Source organism: Panulirus ornatus, chromosome 19, assembly GCF_036320965.1.
Source record: "Panulirus ornatus isolate Po-2019 chromosome 19, ASM3632096v1, whole genome shotgun sequence".
Lineage (NCBI taxonomy): Eukaryota > Metazoa > Arthropoda > Malacostraca > Decapoda > Palinuridae > Panulirus > Panulirus ornatus.
Window position 1 is genome coordinate 65,127,629 of NC_092242.1, and position 19,425 is coordinate 65,147,053.

General features: G+C 41.1%; 2 protein-coding genes across 2 annotated transcripts in view; one reads left to right on the plus strand and one right to left on the minus strand.

Annotated features, from left to right (window-relative positions):
- The window catches only part of LOC139755623 (uncharacterized), a 39,922-nt gene that overhangs the window by 20,041 nt on the left and 456 nt on the right, over positions 1-19,425 (minus strand). Inside the window, exons 2-3 of the mRNA XM_071674194.1 lie at positions 18,075-18,116; positions 11,483-11,614 (exon numbers count right to left, since the gene is read on the minus strand). The gene's annotated coding sequence lies outside the window, so the exon portion shown is untranslated. The remainder of the gene's footprint in view (positions 1-11,482; positions 11,615-18,074; positions 18,117-19,425) is intronic.
- LOC139755624 (uncharacterized) lies at positions 7,514-15,073 on the plus strand. Its single transcript, XM_071674196.1, has 7 exons — positions 7,514-7,994; positions 9,784-9,900; positions 10,322-10,460; positions 11,519-11,635; positions 12,339-12,548; positions 13,647-13,781; positions 14,303-15,073. The coding sequence occupies exons 1-7, from the start codon at positions 7,957-7,959 to the stop codon at positions 14,426-14,428; spliced, it is 882 nt and encodes a 293-aa protein (XP_071530297.1). The 5' UTR covers positions 7,514-7,956; the 3' UTR covers positions 14,429-15,073.

Sequence of the window (19,425 nt, forward strand, 5' to 3'; positions counted from 1 at the left end):
GATGTTTACTTGTGGAGTGGTCTCGATGGGAGGGGAGGGTATCTAGTGCTGGTACATACTGAGGTGGGATTGTATTAGATTTGTTTCGTTGTACAGGGATTGAGTGTCGGTATTTTGCTTGGGCAGCCGGTGAGTATTTCTTCTACTTGTCCTGTTTTTGGTGTGGATTTCGGCAATTCATACACATGTGCTTAACGTCCATTAGAGTTCATACACGGATGATTTAAAATTTTTTCCCCCTCCTCCCTCCACGCATTTACACAGAGGTGGTAAGTGTCCTCCGCATTTATACACAGGTGGTTAGATTTCCCCTAAACTTATAAACAGGAGGTTCAAATCCTCCCGGAGGTACATGTATCGGTGGTTGGGTTGGGTGGGGGAGTAAGGTTGCAGTAAGGGCGGGCGTTCGTCGCTAGGCTGCCAGCGCGCGCGCGGCGGATGCAGAGGGAAGGAGGAGGAGGCGGAGGAGGAGGGAGTGACCGACCTGTGGGAACCCACCCAGTTGGCCGTGACTCATACTTCTCATACATGTAGGTCGGCCGCTCACACTTGACCGTGATCTACTGTTGTACACACCGTAATCTCATTTGCATACGAACCCGCTGAGCACGATGGTAAAAGAACCCTGAAGTACGAGTGGCGTCGACCTTCGAACACCGTAGCGCGACGCCTGGGTATATATGTGTATGTAAATGGTCTGATGATTTTTGACCCGACCCGTATGGGGTCGGGGTCACAGGTTATAACGTAATGCTAAAGGTTGAAATTGTAATGCTAAAGGTCAAGGGTCATAACGTTGTGTCTGAGGGTCGTTCTACCGTAATTATGGGTCGTACTCCAGTATTGATCAAGGGTTGGATCGTTTTGACTATACGTGGCGATTCTTAGGAAACAATACGATGCGTTATTATAGAGACCCTGTTTTGAGAAGACATTTGCCTAACGGCTCACACCGGAGACATTTCTCTGTTAAGAAATAGTGAAAGTAGTACCCTGTTGATATAATTGCAAGTATTTAATTTTTTTCCGGGGGTGATAAAAGACCCAGATATGGGGTAAAAGGGGAGAAGTGTAAAAAGCCTTTTTCAGGGTAGGGTGGATGGAAGCTTTGCCCCTCTAAGGTCAAGCCAACTGACTTCGGTGAAGAAGTGGCACTTCGCTTAGCCTTCGTCACGAAGGTTACGTCTTTGGGTATCATAATGTGTGACCTATGACATGACCTGTATGGGTTTTATTATCGTACTCACTCAAGGGTCAGACGCCTCCGTTCTCAAAGAGGCTAAGAAGGTTCTTCCATTCTCTTTTCAACCGGGATACGTTCATCGAATGTGTAGGGAGACTAATTTGTACATTTGATCTACACAATATTGGCAGCTTATCTATTTCAAAATGGTAACGGACCACACGACAAATGTGCAAGCTAAGCACTTAAGATGACGATAAAAGATGTCGGTCACAGTTCAACTTGTGAAAGATTACCGACATAAGTCAATGTGTTCTCTATACCTAACTAGTCCTATCCGGTCTAGAAAGATTAAGGTTAGGTCTCGTGAGACACGATTAGAAAAATTCCTACAGATCTCAATAAAGCAGAGAGAGAGAGAGAGAGAGAGAGAGAGAGAGAGAGGAATCCCCCCCAAATCCTAGCCTCATTACATGTACTGCATCTTGCCTAATCTCCTTGCACTTCCCTCTTCCTTGCCGTTTCAATGCCAGTTTAAATCACCAGTAATACTTAAGGGTTGTTGAGTTCTACGCTGCGTAACATGGTTGAGTAACTTGTGCAAATGTTCAGCCCCTTTTTATGATCCTACATGTCGCCATCCTTATGAGTTTGACACTGGGTGTTTGTTAGGTGGGGTAGCAGCAGTATTGACCCTCCCCCTCCACCCCCCATGCAACTGATATCAATATGCCCAAAGCCCAAAGGACCAATCAGCCATGTATGTCATTTGCATTGAGGCTCTTTGGAATCAGACGTAAAGGAGTAACCAACTGTGGGACAGTTACGAAAAAAAAGAAAAAAATAGTACCTTATTTCGCCCATAAAAGCCTATCAACTGATGTCCAAGAACGTCAGTGAAGCCCTTGATGATATTAGCTTTGGCATAATGGGCTTCAGCACAAAGTGAGTCGAGTGGACGGACTTCCCTGACGTGATGGTGGGAAAGAACGTATTATGCAATTTTCTAGAGGGGAAGGACTGGCTGGCCTGCACAGACCCAAATGAATACTTCCTTGAGCTCAAACTTTGACCATGCTGGTGTTCCCCCAAGGCAACGTAAAGTACTAGACTTAACGATGGACATGACTTATATATTAGGGAAATGCCTCACTCCATTTGGTCGTAATATGCAGATGACGTCACACACTATATTACACGAAGGATATATCATAGGAGCCATGCTGAACGGGAAAACCGTCAGGGAAGTGTGAGAAATTAATGCGTATGAAGAAAATGGAAAATACAGACAAAAAAAAAGTATAAATTTACTACACTTTTCATTGGTCAGAGAACCAGCAAGTAAATTTAATTTGACGGCAAATTTATTTAAAAATAACGGCATCTACAGTAACTTTACGACCACTAGAATCCTCCAACACACGCTCTCAAACTAAGACCACACCAATCAGAAAATGAAATTTGGGAAACATTGGGAAAGAGAGACGACGCCTTCATACACCATACTGAAAATTAACGAACCATACAATGGGAACATGAATGGTTCGCATGAAGCAATTGCTTGTTTGGACCTGACAATGCAGTACCAAACCATGAATATTCTAAGTAATCTTAAACACGAAATAGAGAAGAGGATAAACTTACTATTTAGATTCTGTCGTTATCGGTGGATACTATATATTGCATCCTTGTGAGGAGTAACGCATGAGGATTACAGTCAGGTCACAAAGGGTCTTTGTCAGGCCTTGTAAGCTGAAGTTATGTCCCACCAATAAAGACTTCAAGCTTGAATTATGAACTAGTTACAAAGCTGGTTTGTAACTTAAGCTTAAAGTCTTTCTATCACTTCGTATCCTAGATGCAAGGTGTGTAATGCCTCGCAATTTTAGGCATTTTACTATCGTCAGTTAAGTAGTATGTCTTTTCGTGTAGGGTGTGTTTCAACCTATCCCTAAAAAAAATACATTTTTTTTTTTCACAATGTAACAAAGCAATCTACTGTACGTCCACATTACTGACCACAAACTTTACAAAGAACATGATTAACATCAGATAAACCAAAACGTAAATAGTACCTATTATACCCTACACTCATATTCTAGAAGAGACAACATCTTGTAACCTACTGGTCTTATTACTTTCACCATACACATGTTCTACTTGACACATATTATTACGAGGGAGAACGGATCGAATCAAGCCTTTTTGCCCTCGTCTGCTTGCTTCCAAGTACATCAGTTGCTTCCTTCCTGATACCACTAGTCTGACTACATGACAAACCAATGCTGTATTCAACAGCCTCTTTATCCAATGCACCAACCTTATCACGTTCTTGGATTCCCATACGAAAGGGAATCAACAAGAGATAAATGTTTTGAATCCCAATACAATCCGCGCATATCGGTGTAACTGGCCTCAGAGACAATCATTTCACATGTTAGGCTTAAGGTATCAAAAGAGAATCAGACACGATTAATTCACCTGCTAGGCTTAAGGTGAGTAGAGAGGATCAGATATGATGAAACACAATCATGATCGCAAATACCTATAAGCGTGTACTTAGCTGGTGAAGGGAAGGTCACACCAGTCCCTGTATTCTCATAGTTCACACGCTGATTACTACGACACTAACTTAAATGTTGGTTTAACAGGGTAAGGTTTGGTTAAGAGAAGCAGTCTTGACTTTGGCTTAACAAATGGACTGATAAAACAGGTTCCTCATGTAAATTCTAGAAGACACTGAAGAATGGAATAAAAAATACAAGTTATTCAGATCCATGTTTCAAGAAATAATTATACAATGGTGATAGACATGCTAAGCAATGCGCTATGCATACAGCACTACGCTATGTATAAAGCACTACGCTATGTATAGTTTTCAACCTATACATATGTCTAATTGTAAAACACAAACTGAGAGCAAGCAACAGAGCAAACAAGGATGACCAGCAGACACGCGAGGTTATTAGGGTTGTACCGCTGAGCACACACGGAGAGAAGGGGGGGTGTTTGACCCACAGCCGAGCTAGGCTAATTTGTGTCAATGAATTAATAAAGGCCAGAGATAAGTTGCTGTTGGGGAAGAAACAGTCATGAGAAAAAAAACACAACAGGCCGCCAACCGATGTGACCATATCTACTATAAGGTACTGACTGACAAAGAGGCAAGACTAACAGAGATGAGGTATATAAATTCGTGAAGATGGGAAAATATATGGGTGACTTTATTATCCACGAGATGTGCCACAAGTGTGTATGTATATACATGCTGTGCGACAGCTGACAATATCGTCGCTTGTATAACCGTCAAGGGGCTAGCCGTAGACCAGCCGTTAGTAATTCCCCCGCTCCACATAATAACTGGTTTGCCACGTAACTGTAATACTGACTGTCATCTACCAACCCTGGTGTACTGGTACTATCTAGTTAATCACGAGTGACAGTTACCTGTATCATAATTCACTCTGCCCGATCTACGGACGTCTATCCTCACAACGAAAGCACGTGAATGTATTCTACTGGATGCATTTACGACCGTCAGCTCATCTATCAAGATATCCCACAACAGCCCATACAACATTATACATATTGTACCTGTCATGAGAGTTCTGGGACGGGAGAGAAACTGTACTTACAGTAAGCGATGCAGTGTTCGGGGTACAGCGCCTGTCGCTGGAGTGGGAAGTAGGTGTATTTCAGTTTGAGGGGGTGACGCCAAAACAGGAAGAGAGAGGGAGAGGGATATGGGACAAGGTTGAAGTCTAAATGGCTGGACTCTGTAACAATTATGGAGTCGTAGCTGGTATCCTATATCACCATTATCATTTAAAACACTTACATGTAAGTATGTGGTTATTTAGCCCAGAATTAGGTGTTCACCCTAACTGTTGGAGGGAATGAGATCTTCCTCAAGAAGAAGTTGCCTTGAACACATACATACTAGGATGCAGAGTCGTAATCAGTCACCATGAGTACTGTATAAATTATCATATACTTTATATAATTTGTGATCGAGACAGGACCTGTTCAAGCATTCACCGCAGGTACGAAAAAATTGTGGAAAATGTATATACACCACAGAATGAAGTCTCGCGTCGTGCGAACCAATTCAATACTATATGATCCAGCATATTGTGTCAATCTGATTGGTTGCACTAGGGGAACCAGCCAATCGAGACGGTCCATATGTATAAACTAGTGTCAGTCAGTCGTGAAGGGTCATGTATGCAGTGAGAGTTTTTGAACACCTGAAGGTGAAGTTCAACCGAGATTTTTTCGACTAGCGGGGATATAATATGAAGTCGAAGGCCTTAATGAAATTTATCAACCCTGTGAATCGATAGGCCTAAAGCCTAAATAACCAAACAATCGTTAAATACATAAAACCAGGACCGGTCTAAGGTGAAGTCGGAAATGTGTGAAAATGCACATATACAATCTTGTCTGGATATGACAAAAAAACAAGTATATGTAAATGTAAAATGGAACAGAAGAAATTCAACGTAATGACACCCTTTAAAATGGATGTTCCATTATGTGTCAAGTCAAAGGTCTAATAGGGCCTGACGGAGATACTACAGATTTATGATTAAGAATATAAATATTTGGCATACAAGTTACACATATTTAGACCAAAGGCAAAAACAATACGAGTCAAAAACTTAATCGATAATTCAAAATTAATTCCTTGACTTTTGCCACTCCCAACACAGTACGAAATAACTTGCTATATATTTCCAAGGACAAGCAAATATATGACCCATAATCCATGACTTCTAATTATACGATACTAAACTACCTAAACTTCCCAATCGTAACCTTAGCTTGGCTAGTACAAGGTTAAAGACGAGGGAATCAATTTCATGTTTTAGTAAAGTTTACAGATATCGCCAACCCGAGCCACACAGAACCGAACTAAATATTTCAAATTCAAGTAAACCTTATCTAAAGTTTTTGGCAAGATTATTACCGAAATATTGATAAGAAGATTTCGTAATGACATTGGAAATCATCTTGGGTAACCTGGGTAACCAGCCAACAAAAGCGATGGTGCCACATTGCCGTTTCATGTTTAAATCAACTGCATTTAAAAAAAAAAAAAAAGCTGCCATCTCGTATATCCTAATAATCACAGTGAATCCAGAACCGACTATGGAAGAAACACATTTAAACGTATCATAATGGAAACGACTCATCATAATTCTATCGATTCAAAAATGAACTAATAAATATATAGAGCTAACGAACTCACGCGTTGCTAAGATTCCGCCCAACAGTAACAACTAACAAGTGACTGAGTGAGGTTACGGTTGCTCCTCGTGACCAATACTCCTCGATCTACTGTGATGAGTTCCAATCCCCTTTTTTTCCTCTCATCTCCAGCTGGATAACCACGTATTCTGAACGTCATTTATTGATGTTCAAAGCTAGAGTACCTTCGTTGTACCGAGTTTAGATTACATACAATTTCCTAACATAGCACTGCACTCTATAGTAATATGTAACTTAACTACAAAATTTAAGGTGCATTTCAGCTTGATAACTTTAATCTGTCAGTATCAGAGGAATGGTGACCATATATTTAACAACATATTCTAAAATATACTGACAAACACTACCAATGATAAATGCGTTCATCAGTGAGCCACAGTGACTGTAATGAGAAATAAATTGACAGTGAAAACCCAACATTATAAATGCCGTGAAAACACAAAAATGTTAGCAACAGGTCAATCCAAACGCATTCCGTTTAATTCCATGATTTTCATTTTACTTTTTTTGTGCGTGATGGGATATTTGGGTTAGACAATTACTGTGAAAAGCCGGGGAAGATTAGGCTCAGTAAAAAATCATTTGTGGAGAAAAACCTTTTCTGTGTTGAATGCTGGAACCATGTGGTACGGATAACCATAAATTCCCGGAGCAATTATATACCTGGGGACAGCAGCGTCCACTCGAACACCACACCACATAAGGCGTTCACATAAACTCGTAGCAACACGGTCTGTTTAAGTCTTATACACTAGATTTGGCTATTCGCTTCAGCGGACGCAAAATTCGGCATAGCATTCGTGTACAGACACACTAGTGAGTAAGAAAACATGGGAATACACTCATTTTCTTTCACACATATCGAACTGTGGGCTTAAATATCAGAAAAAAAACCAATAATGAAAACAAGAAGAGAGAGGAGTTGGGAGCGCAAGGATCACTCGCAAGTCACCCGGTGTGTGTGTGTGTGTGTGTGTGTGTGTGTGTGTGTGAGGGGCGGTGGCGACCTGCTTCGTATCGCTGTCCATCTCCCTGACGACACTGCTGCTGGCCGGACAACACACGCACCGAAGCCTCGCTCACGCTCACTCTGACGAAACCTGTCAACATTAACCGGGTGTTCTACACGAGACGGAGAGGCTTTTCTTGTGATAGAAACTTGGCTCTGACCGACTGGTGAATCTTAATGCGTGTCTTACGTACAGATTTGTTGTAACAACTGTATACGAATGTATTGTTTATTGTCTTTTCTAACTTCCGATATTTCAAAGGTCGACAATATTTAAGAGCTACGAGACGATGGTGATGCGCTGAAAATGTGATCCACAAGACAAACATATCATATGGAGATCAAGTTCTCGAACACTCGGTAACAACAACAGGCAGCCTTAAGTGAGGACTCTGTACCAATAGCTGCGGCAACACCAGCAGGAAGGAGCCTCAGTAAGGGCTCAGTAATAGCAGCGGGCTGCTTAGCCTATGCACAACCTATTCCCGTAGCAATGACGCGTAAATCTGTTACCACGGGCCGACTACCCAGGTTAGTCTTCCATAAATCTCTTTTCTCTTGTGCTTGATTGACAGCGGGGCAACTGTGTAGAATCCCAGGGAACTTTTATCCTTCTCATATCTTTTCCTCTCACACTATTGTCCCCCCCAAAAACCCTCTAAACAAATCGCTCCCAAATTCTTCACCTCCTAAAGCCCGTCCCTCCGGTCAAAAGTCAGGAAAGATATCCACAGCTTTATTTTTCAGCCATGTGGACCTAGAGATCATTCTAAATACCATCCTGTGTCGTTTAGAAATAAACTGTAACACAGGGCATATAGGATCTGGTATAAATTCCACTGTGGCTGATTATGGATGGGGTGGTGAGGGAGGTAAAGGAAAGGGTCTCGGAGAGAGAGAGACGGGCTGGTTTACAGTATGCTGAGGGTGGAGGCGCCTGGGAGGTGGATGAGTTACTATTTGCAGATGACACAGCTCTGTTGGCAGATGAGAGCCAAAGTGAGTCATTGTGTGGGTAAGGGGGTAAAGGTTCCTGAATGCATTGAGGAAAGTGTGAGAAGAGAGGCCACTCCCTTTGAGGGCAAACAAGGATATGTTTGAAGGTATACTGGTCTCTTCGGTGGTGTGTGGGTTGCGAGTTGTGGACACTCCACGAAAAAGAACGGAAGAGGATGGATGTGTCTGGAATAAAATGCTTGATGACAATGTGCGGTGTGAGGAGAGTTGATCCTGTAGGGAATGACAGTGTAAAAGAGAGGTGTAGTCGAATCCTGAACACCCCTGAGGGACCTGAAGAATGTGTGTGCTGAATTAGTTTGAACTCGGTTCTCTGCACCAGCATGAAACCATTCCGAACACAACACGTACAAAACACATACGCACCATAATAAACCGACGGGCACTAAACGAGTGGGCCTTCCCAACCCACTCTAGTAGAATACCACCCCACTAGTCATACACCCATCTGAAACCACACTCCCTAGACATGTACGAGTCACAATTTCTCGTCTATGTTCTGGACATCGCCCATCCCTAAAACACCTCAAAAAAAAAAAAAAAAAAAAAAAAACACCGTTACAACATATCTCAGGACACTCCATGCCCACCAAGCAACTGTCGCAAAGAAGACCCATCATTGCTTTTCATTTGTCTCACACACAGACGTAAACACAGTATCCCTACACATTAAAACTTTTGGCCCCGCCCGGTGGACGTGGCCGCCTTCCTGGGTGCTGCAGGGTGGGCCCATGGAAGATGATAGGAACTCCCAGGGCAGGACGTAGGTTAAAACTCCAAGACACGATCAGATATGGATCAGCCTGCATTGGTCTCGTATGAATAAGCAATATTGCCACTTACTGCCACCTGGTGTAGACGGAATGGCCCGTCACCTGGTGTAGAGGAAGAGGTCCATCATCAGTTCCGCTCAAGGTGACCCCCGTAGATGTGTTATCAGCCGTCATGCTGTTAGTGTGTGTGTGTGTGTGTGTGTGTGTAATGGCACAGGGCGGCTCGCTGTGTAACTGTAGTGTACTGCGCTCTTTTACATGGTGCTGTCTCATGTGTGTTGTGTACAGTGTGAAGAATTGCTTCATTACCCCAAAAAATTGGATAATAATAATAATAATAATATAATAATGATAATAGTAATAATAATAATAATATTAATAATAATAATAATAATAATAATATCAATAATAATAATAACAATAATAATAATAATAATGTATCAAATAATGAGAGGACCATATGATGATTATCCGAGTTACGTAGGACACTAAACCCTTGACGACCCACGCCACTCTGTTCCCTGCTGCAGGCTGGACATGCCAGCCACGCACGACCACCTGAGGAACACCTCACCACGTGATCTGCGCGGGGCCAACTACCTCAGACTGCAGGATAAGCACCGCTCGGCCCCGCCCCTCACGGAGAAGTAAGTCCGACCCCCCGAGATGCCTTCTCTGGGGAGGGGGAACCATTCCTTTTCCTTCTTTTCCCCTGAGAGATATGATACAACCATTTTCTTCATAGAGGTTTACGATCATTTGACCCCATAGTCTGTCCCCAAGAGAGGTATGTCCCTAGTTTTCTCCTCCCCATAGATGTGATCCGGTCATCCCCAGAGAAATATGATCACAGGTCGCAGAGACGTACGATTCTATTTATCCCCTGAGGAGAACGATTTCAGTCCTCCCCAGAAAGGTTCCACGTCTTCCTTAAAGAAGTATGAATCTCCTCCCCATATACGCACGAACCTACTCCTCCCCAGAGATGTAGTGACCCAATCCTCCCCAGAGAAACACGACCCCCAAGCCTCCCTTAAGAAGTGTGTGACGGAGGTGGTCCTCCGTCAGGGTGGTGCTGCTGCCGGCGTTAGAGAGCAAGGAGGAGCACCCGCTGCCCTACTACGTGTCTGGTGAGGTGACGCTTCCAGCCCTGACCGAAGTCCCCTGGAAGGTGGACGAGAAGCGACAACTCCAGGTCCAAGCCGAGGTCAGTGTTAAGGCTAGGATGAGGTCGGTATAGAGTGTCAGTGTGAGGGAAGGGTGAGGTCACCATGAGCTTTCAGCCCGTTCTCGGGTGTATGGCATTACTAGCACAAGTCAGATGTCATTCTCTCTCGGGTGCCATTACCGGCACAGAGCGGCCCGTGTGTACCTGTGGTGTAGTGGGCTCTTTTAAGCGTATGTGTGTGTGTGTGTGTGTTGTGTAAAAAGTGTGTACGTAATATGAAAACATTAATTCTACTTCGATTGGACGAGAACTGAGGTACTGATGTTCACAAATTTGCCTTTAGAATTTTCGCATTTGCTGTTTAATGGCGAATGCAAATCTCCTGTCTTCGATAAGTAATAGGACATAATAAGAAGTAAGCGGGACATAAAGTACTTCGGTTATCTACAGTATCTGAATTTTCTTATTCAGTATATTACCCTGATAATAGAGGAACATCAACTGGAGTATCATAATAGACAAGTTATACTAAATACATTTTCTGTTAATCATGAAGCTTCTACAGAAAACGCGCTATACTACGGGGTGAGTAACCTAATTTCTTTGATTCGTAACGTATGGCAAATTGCGTAAATTCAACTGCGTTTGATGTGTTTTGGCCTTAAAATGAGGACAATCTAGCCATGAAATTCTACTGGAAATACTTTTCACCCGTGACGAGTGAGTACACGTCTTAAACTCGTTAATTTTTTCAAGACTTGGGTATTTATCAGGACTTGCCTTACAGTATAAGGGAACGTCTTTTATAATCAAATGTCTCTTAAAAACGTATATATTAACCTTTATCTATTATGCTTAAAAGTCAGCTGGTTATAACGGATTAGACTACAATTCTTACCCAATATTAGTTAGGTTGGTTAGGTGGTTAGGTTGGGTTAGAATACACATCTAACCTAATGTTTGTTAAGTTTGTTACTTTAACCTAATCTAGCCAAGGATTTCTAGCACTTCCCCGACAATCTTAACAGACACGAAATACATTAATCAATAAACTCCCTCACCGTCGTCGATCGTCTCTGTGATTATCTTCTCGACAGACGTTCAAACGTGACACTCGGCTGCAGAACCTGCTGTTGGGGGACCTCGTCAACGACACCATCAGGGAGGAAATCGTAGCCACCGCTTCCATCGTCCTGGAGGAGAGCAAATATGAGGTCAGTCCACAGTAAAGGAAATCTAATTAATATGGAAGAGAAATTCGATTGCATTAGGAGGATGGTTAGCATCATTTTGATGTAGAGAAAACGAAGAAGAAACAGGTATTAGGTTAGGTGCAAGATGTGAGGGTGGACATAATTTAGCTAGGCCATAGGGTTTACTGCAAATAGATAGTCACTTTTCACTCAGTCATATACATGAATAAGTCAACTGCTTGTTATTATAGGCTACCCTACAGCATATGGGGAAATATATTCAAAATGTTTTACGTCAGTGGAATGGAATTGAAGAGGTTTATGGTGGTCAGTTGGGCATAGCATGGGATGGGATAGGATACTATCAAAATCCGACATGCGAAGCAAAGCAGGTCTGGTGAAACTGAATAAGTGACTGCTATACACGTCTGGCTAATGATGCGATGGCAGATTTATTTATTTTTGAACATTTATGACACTCAAATTTCATTTCAATCGACAATCTCAGCTTTTACCTTGATTACAACCATAATTTTTATTCTCAACCTCGATTATGGATGTCAATCCGCTTTTAAACCCCATTATGATAAAAGAGTCATTATAATAATACGGAAAATCAATCTAGAGAAGCAAAACTCAGGGAAATACACTAAACACCACACGCGTCTGATTTTAACCCAAGATTACGGTAACTTCGAACTGACTTCGACTTGGTCTCCTTCAGGAGGACACCGACAGGAACCTGGTGGGTGTGGCGGAGGAGGTGATCCTCATGCCCGAAGTCCAGCACCTGGTGTACCTCACCGTGTGGTCGCTCCTGTACGACATGGGTCGCTCCCTCCCACGCGAGGAGTACCTCAAGCTCAAGGAGAAGGAGGAACAGCTCGTCCTCGAGCCTGTGGTCAAGGAGGCTCTCACATCCCAGGTTCTTGAGGTAGGTGAACTTGCCTCTTGGTGCATGTAAAATTTATAGGATTTTCAAGGGCGTCTGAAATCTTACTTTATGGTAAAGATTTGTGTGTATATTTTCTATGGGCTTCTCTGCACCGTATCTGTGGAGTGCATGAACGTACAGGAAATAATATTCGTCGAGAGATCTTCTTTCGCAACGTCCCATTCTCATCAGTCTGCAACAAATCGGAGCTGAATTTCATCAATCATGGATTTGACCAACTATGAATTTGTCTAGGTCACCTTGTGTGAGGGTGCCATCCACCTCGCCTTCTACTTCCCTCATGACCTACGGTATTATCATCCGAAGACATGCTCATGTTTGAGTCTAAATACCACAGGCGAGTCGTTCATGGAGATGAAATAGCAGTGGTGCCAGGACAGACTCCCTGCGGTACGCCACTGGTGACCAGTGTCTGTGTGTCAAGCCACGGGAGAATAATGTGTCTTGTAGGTCTGCATCATTTCAAATAACTCGCAGGTACTTATAAACTGGCCTGTGCACGATACCATGTACTTGTGTGGTACGGTTAGTTCTTGAAGACGAATGGGTATCATGACCTGACCTTTGACTCGACCAAGGGTGGTATTGCCCCGCTCGAGGGATTAGAGTCAGTGTTAGTACGAAGAAAAAACACCAACTCGAGCATTAACAGTGAGTATGAGTTCTTGTTTATATCCTTTCTTAAAAATACATTAAATCTTGTCTTGAAAATTCGTTCCAGTCTTAAAAATATGTTAAATCCCCTCTTAAAAAACGTTCAAAGTGGTAGGCTCTCGCGAAATACACATACAAAACACAAGAACAGATTTGAGACGAACTGGGACGATATGAACTCAGATTTTATACAAGGGTTGAAGTTCTCCATTTCCATTCTTAACTTCTTATGTGTAATATGTTCGCCAGCTAATCCAGGTGAATATATATATATTTTCTTCCCTTTCATGTATTTTGGAGAGTGTATGACTGTATTTCTTATCTACACAACATTCAAGTTGTCAGTCATACACAATTAGCAAGACTGGGGTTTGTTTAATCTGTAGAGCATAAACGAAGTCGATTTTTTTTCCCCTGACGCAGGGGGAGAACTGGACAGATAACCTGACGGAGAAGAAGATCCTGTCCGAGCTGCCGTGGGAGGTGTTGGTCTTCCACTACCACAGGAACCTGCAGGAGAACGCCCTCCACAAGAACGTCGCCCTCAAACATCTTCAGGTATGCTTTACGTACGAACGGAAGTCGCAGACATGAGAGAACGGGAGGAAAGGAAACGAACAGAGAATTGCGAACCATTCCATCAAAAGTTTATATAACATCCTGATGAGGGGAGCGAGGTGGGGGTGTGGGGCGGGGGAGGGAGGTGGGTCTCTGGGGGGGAAGGAGAGGAGAGGAGAGGAGCAGGTCTTGTCTCGCCCTACGCTAAACACGAGGTCAAGGCGCTCTCCACTTTGACTTATCTCCCCTTTACCATCACGGTCAACTGGGGTCGTCTGGCCCACCAGCGCCATTCATTTGGTCACTAGCGAGCGTGGCTAAAGACGCAATTGGACAATTACAGCACGTGCCTTGACCAAGGGGTAGGAAAGGGGGGGGGGGGGGGGACACAGGAAACCTTGACCTAAGCGGTTCAAACTAGTGATTACAGCAATAACTTTATGCACCGTAGTTATAAACACAGAACAATAGTGTTCATGAGAATCTGTGAGTGAGTTCTTCAAAGAAACTTCCCCCTTCAGGAGCGGCTGATAATCCAAGCTGCCGAGGAGGAGGTGTTCAAGGAAGGGCTTATGGATGCCCTTGAGGAGGACCTCACCCACCTCGACGAACTGGAGAAGATGAATACGCCCCCTCGCCGAGGATAACCTCGGAAAAGCGACGTACCAGCTACACGTGGGTAAATTGGTTAAGATGCATACACAGATTTAAAACACAGCGTCCCCCTCATCTATGAATAAGTTTTTCTTTTCATACGAACTCATTGTAATACGGGACTTTATCTCCATTACGAGTACGTGCCCAAGGATGCGCCACTTCACACCAACAGAAACCGGTCAAAGAGGCAAAGACACAACATTATGTATCATTTGGACAATATGACCAAAAACATCAATGAACTTCCAGAGTAAGTTTGGCTCTCAGCTACCTGAGGGACATATTAGAGCCCAGAGGGAGCTATATTATATGTAAATATGACCCTTTGCATAATGCAGTTCACTATAAGAATAATGGCCGAGTAAAGTAGAAATTTCAGCCCGAATTTGCATTTTTTACTGGCATGCATAATTCCTTATTCCGCTATCACTTCAAGTTAATCATCATTAACAAGTGTATCACATACCATATATATATATATATAGAAATATATCACGAAATGTAATAAAAGTTGTTATCATCCTCCAGTGTTTCAGAACACAAATAACATTTAGTTACATTACTGCAAGTATGAATTACAGCAACATAATAAGATGGTGCTACTCTGTGCCACATACTACTTACTAAACTTGATAAAAGGAAAAACCCGTCACCTCGAAATTCAAATGATATAACATAATTCATGCAACGACCAGTCTATTTACTCTGTCTTCCCTCGCTCTCAATACTGTGCACTGACAGTAATATATATTTACTGTGTACGAAATTCATATACACACTCACATACATAAACATACGCACACAGAGATACAGATACATAAGTCTACATACATATATGTAAGTTTGAACAAATTTGAAAAATCACATTAATGTAAATAAGAATGCAGTTAGTTAGAGGTACACAAAATATAGATAAAAAAACACTCCCAATTCATAAGCAAGAATGTTGTAATTCAAGAAACCATGAGAAAATCTAAATATGAAAAAATAATACCAAAATTCTGACTTAATAAAAAATGCTCGCGAACATTATGTACACATGTGCCTGTTGTTGGACTGACCACCATCTGTTATGAGCTCAAAGTCACTGAGCTGGAATATGAAACATGCGTCATCATAATACAGCGTGCAGAAATGAGGCGACTAATTGCTTGGCTCTACTGAGGCTTATCTAAAGCTACGATCAATAAAGGCTGTCAAGAATAAGTTATGAAGACCCGTTGAAAAGTCTTTTAAAAACCTCCAGGTGGTCAGAGATTTTTCGATGTCTAAACGCGTTGTCAGTTCACACAAAGTCTCTCCAAGGTTTGAACGATGGCTGATTGCTCGGTTGGACATAGGCTTTAAGCCTTATCCTCTTTGCCGGGGTTATATGAAGGCCGTCAACATCAAAACTCCATATTCACCAACCTAATTATCTTTAATACTTTCTATACATTATAAAGATTCTAAGACCACACAGTCATTCCCATTTTAGTGAATTTGAAGAAAACCACTCGCGTGCAAACGGTGAAGCGAATATGTATATATTCCATAGCAATCGGTCTGCCAAGCAACAGAAATAACATTTAAATGTATTTAGATACGCGAACGTACGCACGCCCCGCCTGTTTATGTTTTAATCTACCAAATTTCGAATATTAAACGACGTGAACCCCGATAGCAACGCCATTAAAATTCCATGAATAAAACACAGCAGTAAATGATACGTAACGAGGGGCGCTGGACCTGGTTAATGGAAATTATTGGCCGTTCACACGATTCCTTTCGGCTACCCAATAATAAATATAAACTATATATATATATATATATATATATATATATATATATATATATATATATAGAGAGAGAGAGAGAGAGAGAGAGAGAGTCAGTCAACACATCAATTCATTTATATTTCGCGATAAAAAAAAAAATAATACATATAAATCAGTGATCCTCTGGTTTCTCCCCCGTAATTCACTGTCGACTGATGTATTTATTCATGGAATTTTAATGGGGCTCTTATCAAAGCTTGCCTCAGTACCCAATACTTCGCTGGGGGGGAAAAGGGGGGGGGGTGGAAGAAAAATATATATATATATATAATCGGATCGTTGGCACTTTGCCTCTAAGTGACTGAAAGAAATATACCAAAGCTGTCCTACAATTTGTGCTGATAAAAATGACTCTAGAGATGTAATATCATGTGGGTTACAGCGATATATAATATAATATAAACTTTAGGTAACAAAAATGATATGAGTCTTCCATAACTACAGGAGTTTCAAGAGAAAACTTTCAAAACAAATCTTTTTCTCTAATATTGCGAACATAAATCATGTACTATGCGTTATATATATATATATATATATATATATATATATATATATATATATATATATATATATATATATATATATATATCAAGAGTAATTCTTTTCAGGAACAAGTTACAACAATGGTCCTGTTTTTACTCCGTAACGAAAACTTACGATACCAAAACCACACACACACACACACACACACACACACACACATATATACAAATTTGAAAGAATCACAACTTTGCGCGTGATAAAGATATTCCTTTGAATCCACGGGGAAAATGAAACACGAAAAGTCCCCAAGTGCACTTTCGTGTAAGAATCACATCATCAGGGTAGACACAAGAGAGAAATATAACAGTCACTTGATAAACATCGAAGAGACGAAACTACGACGCCATTTGTTTACCAAATGTATATCAACTGACTGTTATATTTCTCTCTTGTGTCTCCCCTGATGATGTGATTATTAAACGAAAGTGCACTTGGGAACTTTTCGTGTTTCATTTTCCCCGTGGACTCATAGGAACATATACACATATATCATAATTCTACCTAAATATACTACGAAAGTTATAGTATACTTCAGCTTTTTGAAACTCTATAATGAGGCATCAGACTGGCTCACAAACTCTCAGCGAAAGTATTAAATAGCATTACCGGAACCGTTGCTTGTTCGTGGTGGTGTTGCCACTGGCTGAGCAGTAATTCGGTTCGCCTAGCTTTCTACTCTCTATGACGTCTGTTTGAAGCATTCGCTCCATTAAGCTTCTTCTACGCCAGGGAACAAATGCTTCACCGTTAGTACGTGCTTAAGTAAGTGGTAATTGGTTGACTGTTGCTTCGCACGATCGGTGATTTTGGCTAAATATTTGAGCTTCCAACAGGTGGCGTCATTAAGACCGTCAGCGTCCAATCATAGCCATTCAACTGAATAAACCCGAACACCTTCGTCAGGCGCGTTCAATAATACACGATCTCTCTTACTGGGCGATTGTTTGGGTTGGATTAAACGGCCAACGACCTACATGGAGGCCAATGCAACTGTAGAAATCCTATCTTATGGCCTATATTGAATTTACTCATAATGCAGGCCCTTGCTATCTCGTTCGTATCTGAAGAATTCACCTGTATTGATAACGCTGATCTCTAGTCCTTAAGGTCAGTGCATACGCTCATTTCATGATAATTCGTTACCTGGCAAGTGATCAAATTCAATATTTATGGTCATTCGTTACCTGGCAAGTGATTGGCAAGTGATCAAATTCAATAATTATGGTCAAATGAGAGATTTATCTAGATAGAGAACAAGAAAGTCGCCAAAACTTACCTTCATCCAAGTAAGGTAACAGTTAACTGCATATTTCCAATTCTGAAAAGAAGAGAAGTTTTAAGTTGGAAAAAATATCTTTAATTGGTGCCTAGATTTCTGTGTGTTTCTCTTTCAAAACTCTGATCTGTTTCAAAAACGTACCATGTTATATATCTGTTGCAGAATAATAACATGGTAGGTGTATGTTGTGTTGTGTGGAGCACTTTAGTTATCAGCAGTGTAATACATCTTGCAGTAATCTATTGCTGTTCGAATGATTACTTATCATAATACATCTGAAACCTTTCTCTGCCATTTGGCACAAGGCTGACATTCTAAATAAATTATATTATAACATTTAAGGTCAATAAAATCCTTTCAAGAAATATCTTTGAAATATGAAATATAACTTTTTTTTGGGGGGCCTAAAACTTACCCTGAAGTATTACTTATATCTTTGTTTCTAGTCAGTTCATACCATAGATTGCCTATGAAATCTCATTATAACTCATAGTATCTATCGTGATAAAAGTACAATGAAGGCTCTGAATGATGATTTCCAACTGATTATAGTTGTATTACTGAGAACCTGCTAGTATTCATGTATCTAATACATGTAGTTATCACTCATTCCCTGTCGGTCCTAGAAGGCATTTTGAATGAACTTGGGAGGATATTTCAGGTTAAAAATAAGCCTTCATTATATCACTTTGCAGCACTGAAACATTTCTTTAAGTTGCCTGAAAAATACTTGTATTTTTGGCCAGTTCTCTTCACATAAAAATGAGATTTTCTTGAAAATTCAGTATACCTATAACATGTCATGCTAAATGATTTTCTGAAGTCCAAACGTTATTTTGAAGTTATCAACTTCCATTATTATGTTTTGTGATGATTGCATATCTATTTCATAATCGTTTCTTACATACCGGCCCAAAGGAATATCTAAAATGTTACTCCTCATATCTTAGGTAAAGAAACCCTTAATCATAAGATTCTCAAACTTTGAGAGGAAAAGTATTTGATGAGATATATACCTTTCTCTAGCACCTTGATTTCTGGCCATTGTCTTCAAAGAAATTGAGTTTTTATAACCTTATCATATTCTCTGTGAAATTAGATCCTGGGTTAATCTTTTTGTCTGGTCACTGGTTGAGTTAACAAGCACTGTCGCCATTATGCGTTTAAAAATTCACTTCCGTTCGGCCTAAGACATTATCGTACATTTAAATATTTTGGATTATTCGTAGTCGTTGGCCCTAGGCAACATGCTATAGGATATCATATTAATCTCTGAGAGAACAAGCTCTCTTATTGCGTTAATTTTATTCGGAGAATAATATTTCTAGGCCCAAAAGTACCTAGAGTA

Bases quoted from the DNA above. Each gene is read 5' to 3' on its own strand.
- LOC139755624 (XM_071674196.1), top strand. From the start codon at position 7,957: ATGACGCGTAAATCTGTTACCACGGGCCGACTACCCAG. The intron at 12,549-13,646 runs GTAGGTGAACTT...CCCCTGACGCAG, and splicing joins TCACATCCCAGGTTCTTGAG to GGGGAGAACTGGACAGATAA. The intron at 13,782-14,302 runs GTATGCTTTACG...TTCCCCCTTCAG, and splicing joins TCGCCCTCAAACATCTTCAG to GAGCGGCTGATAATCCAAGC.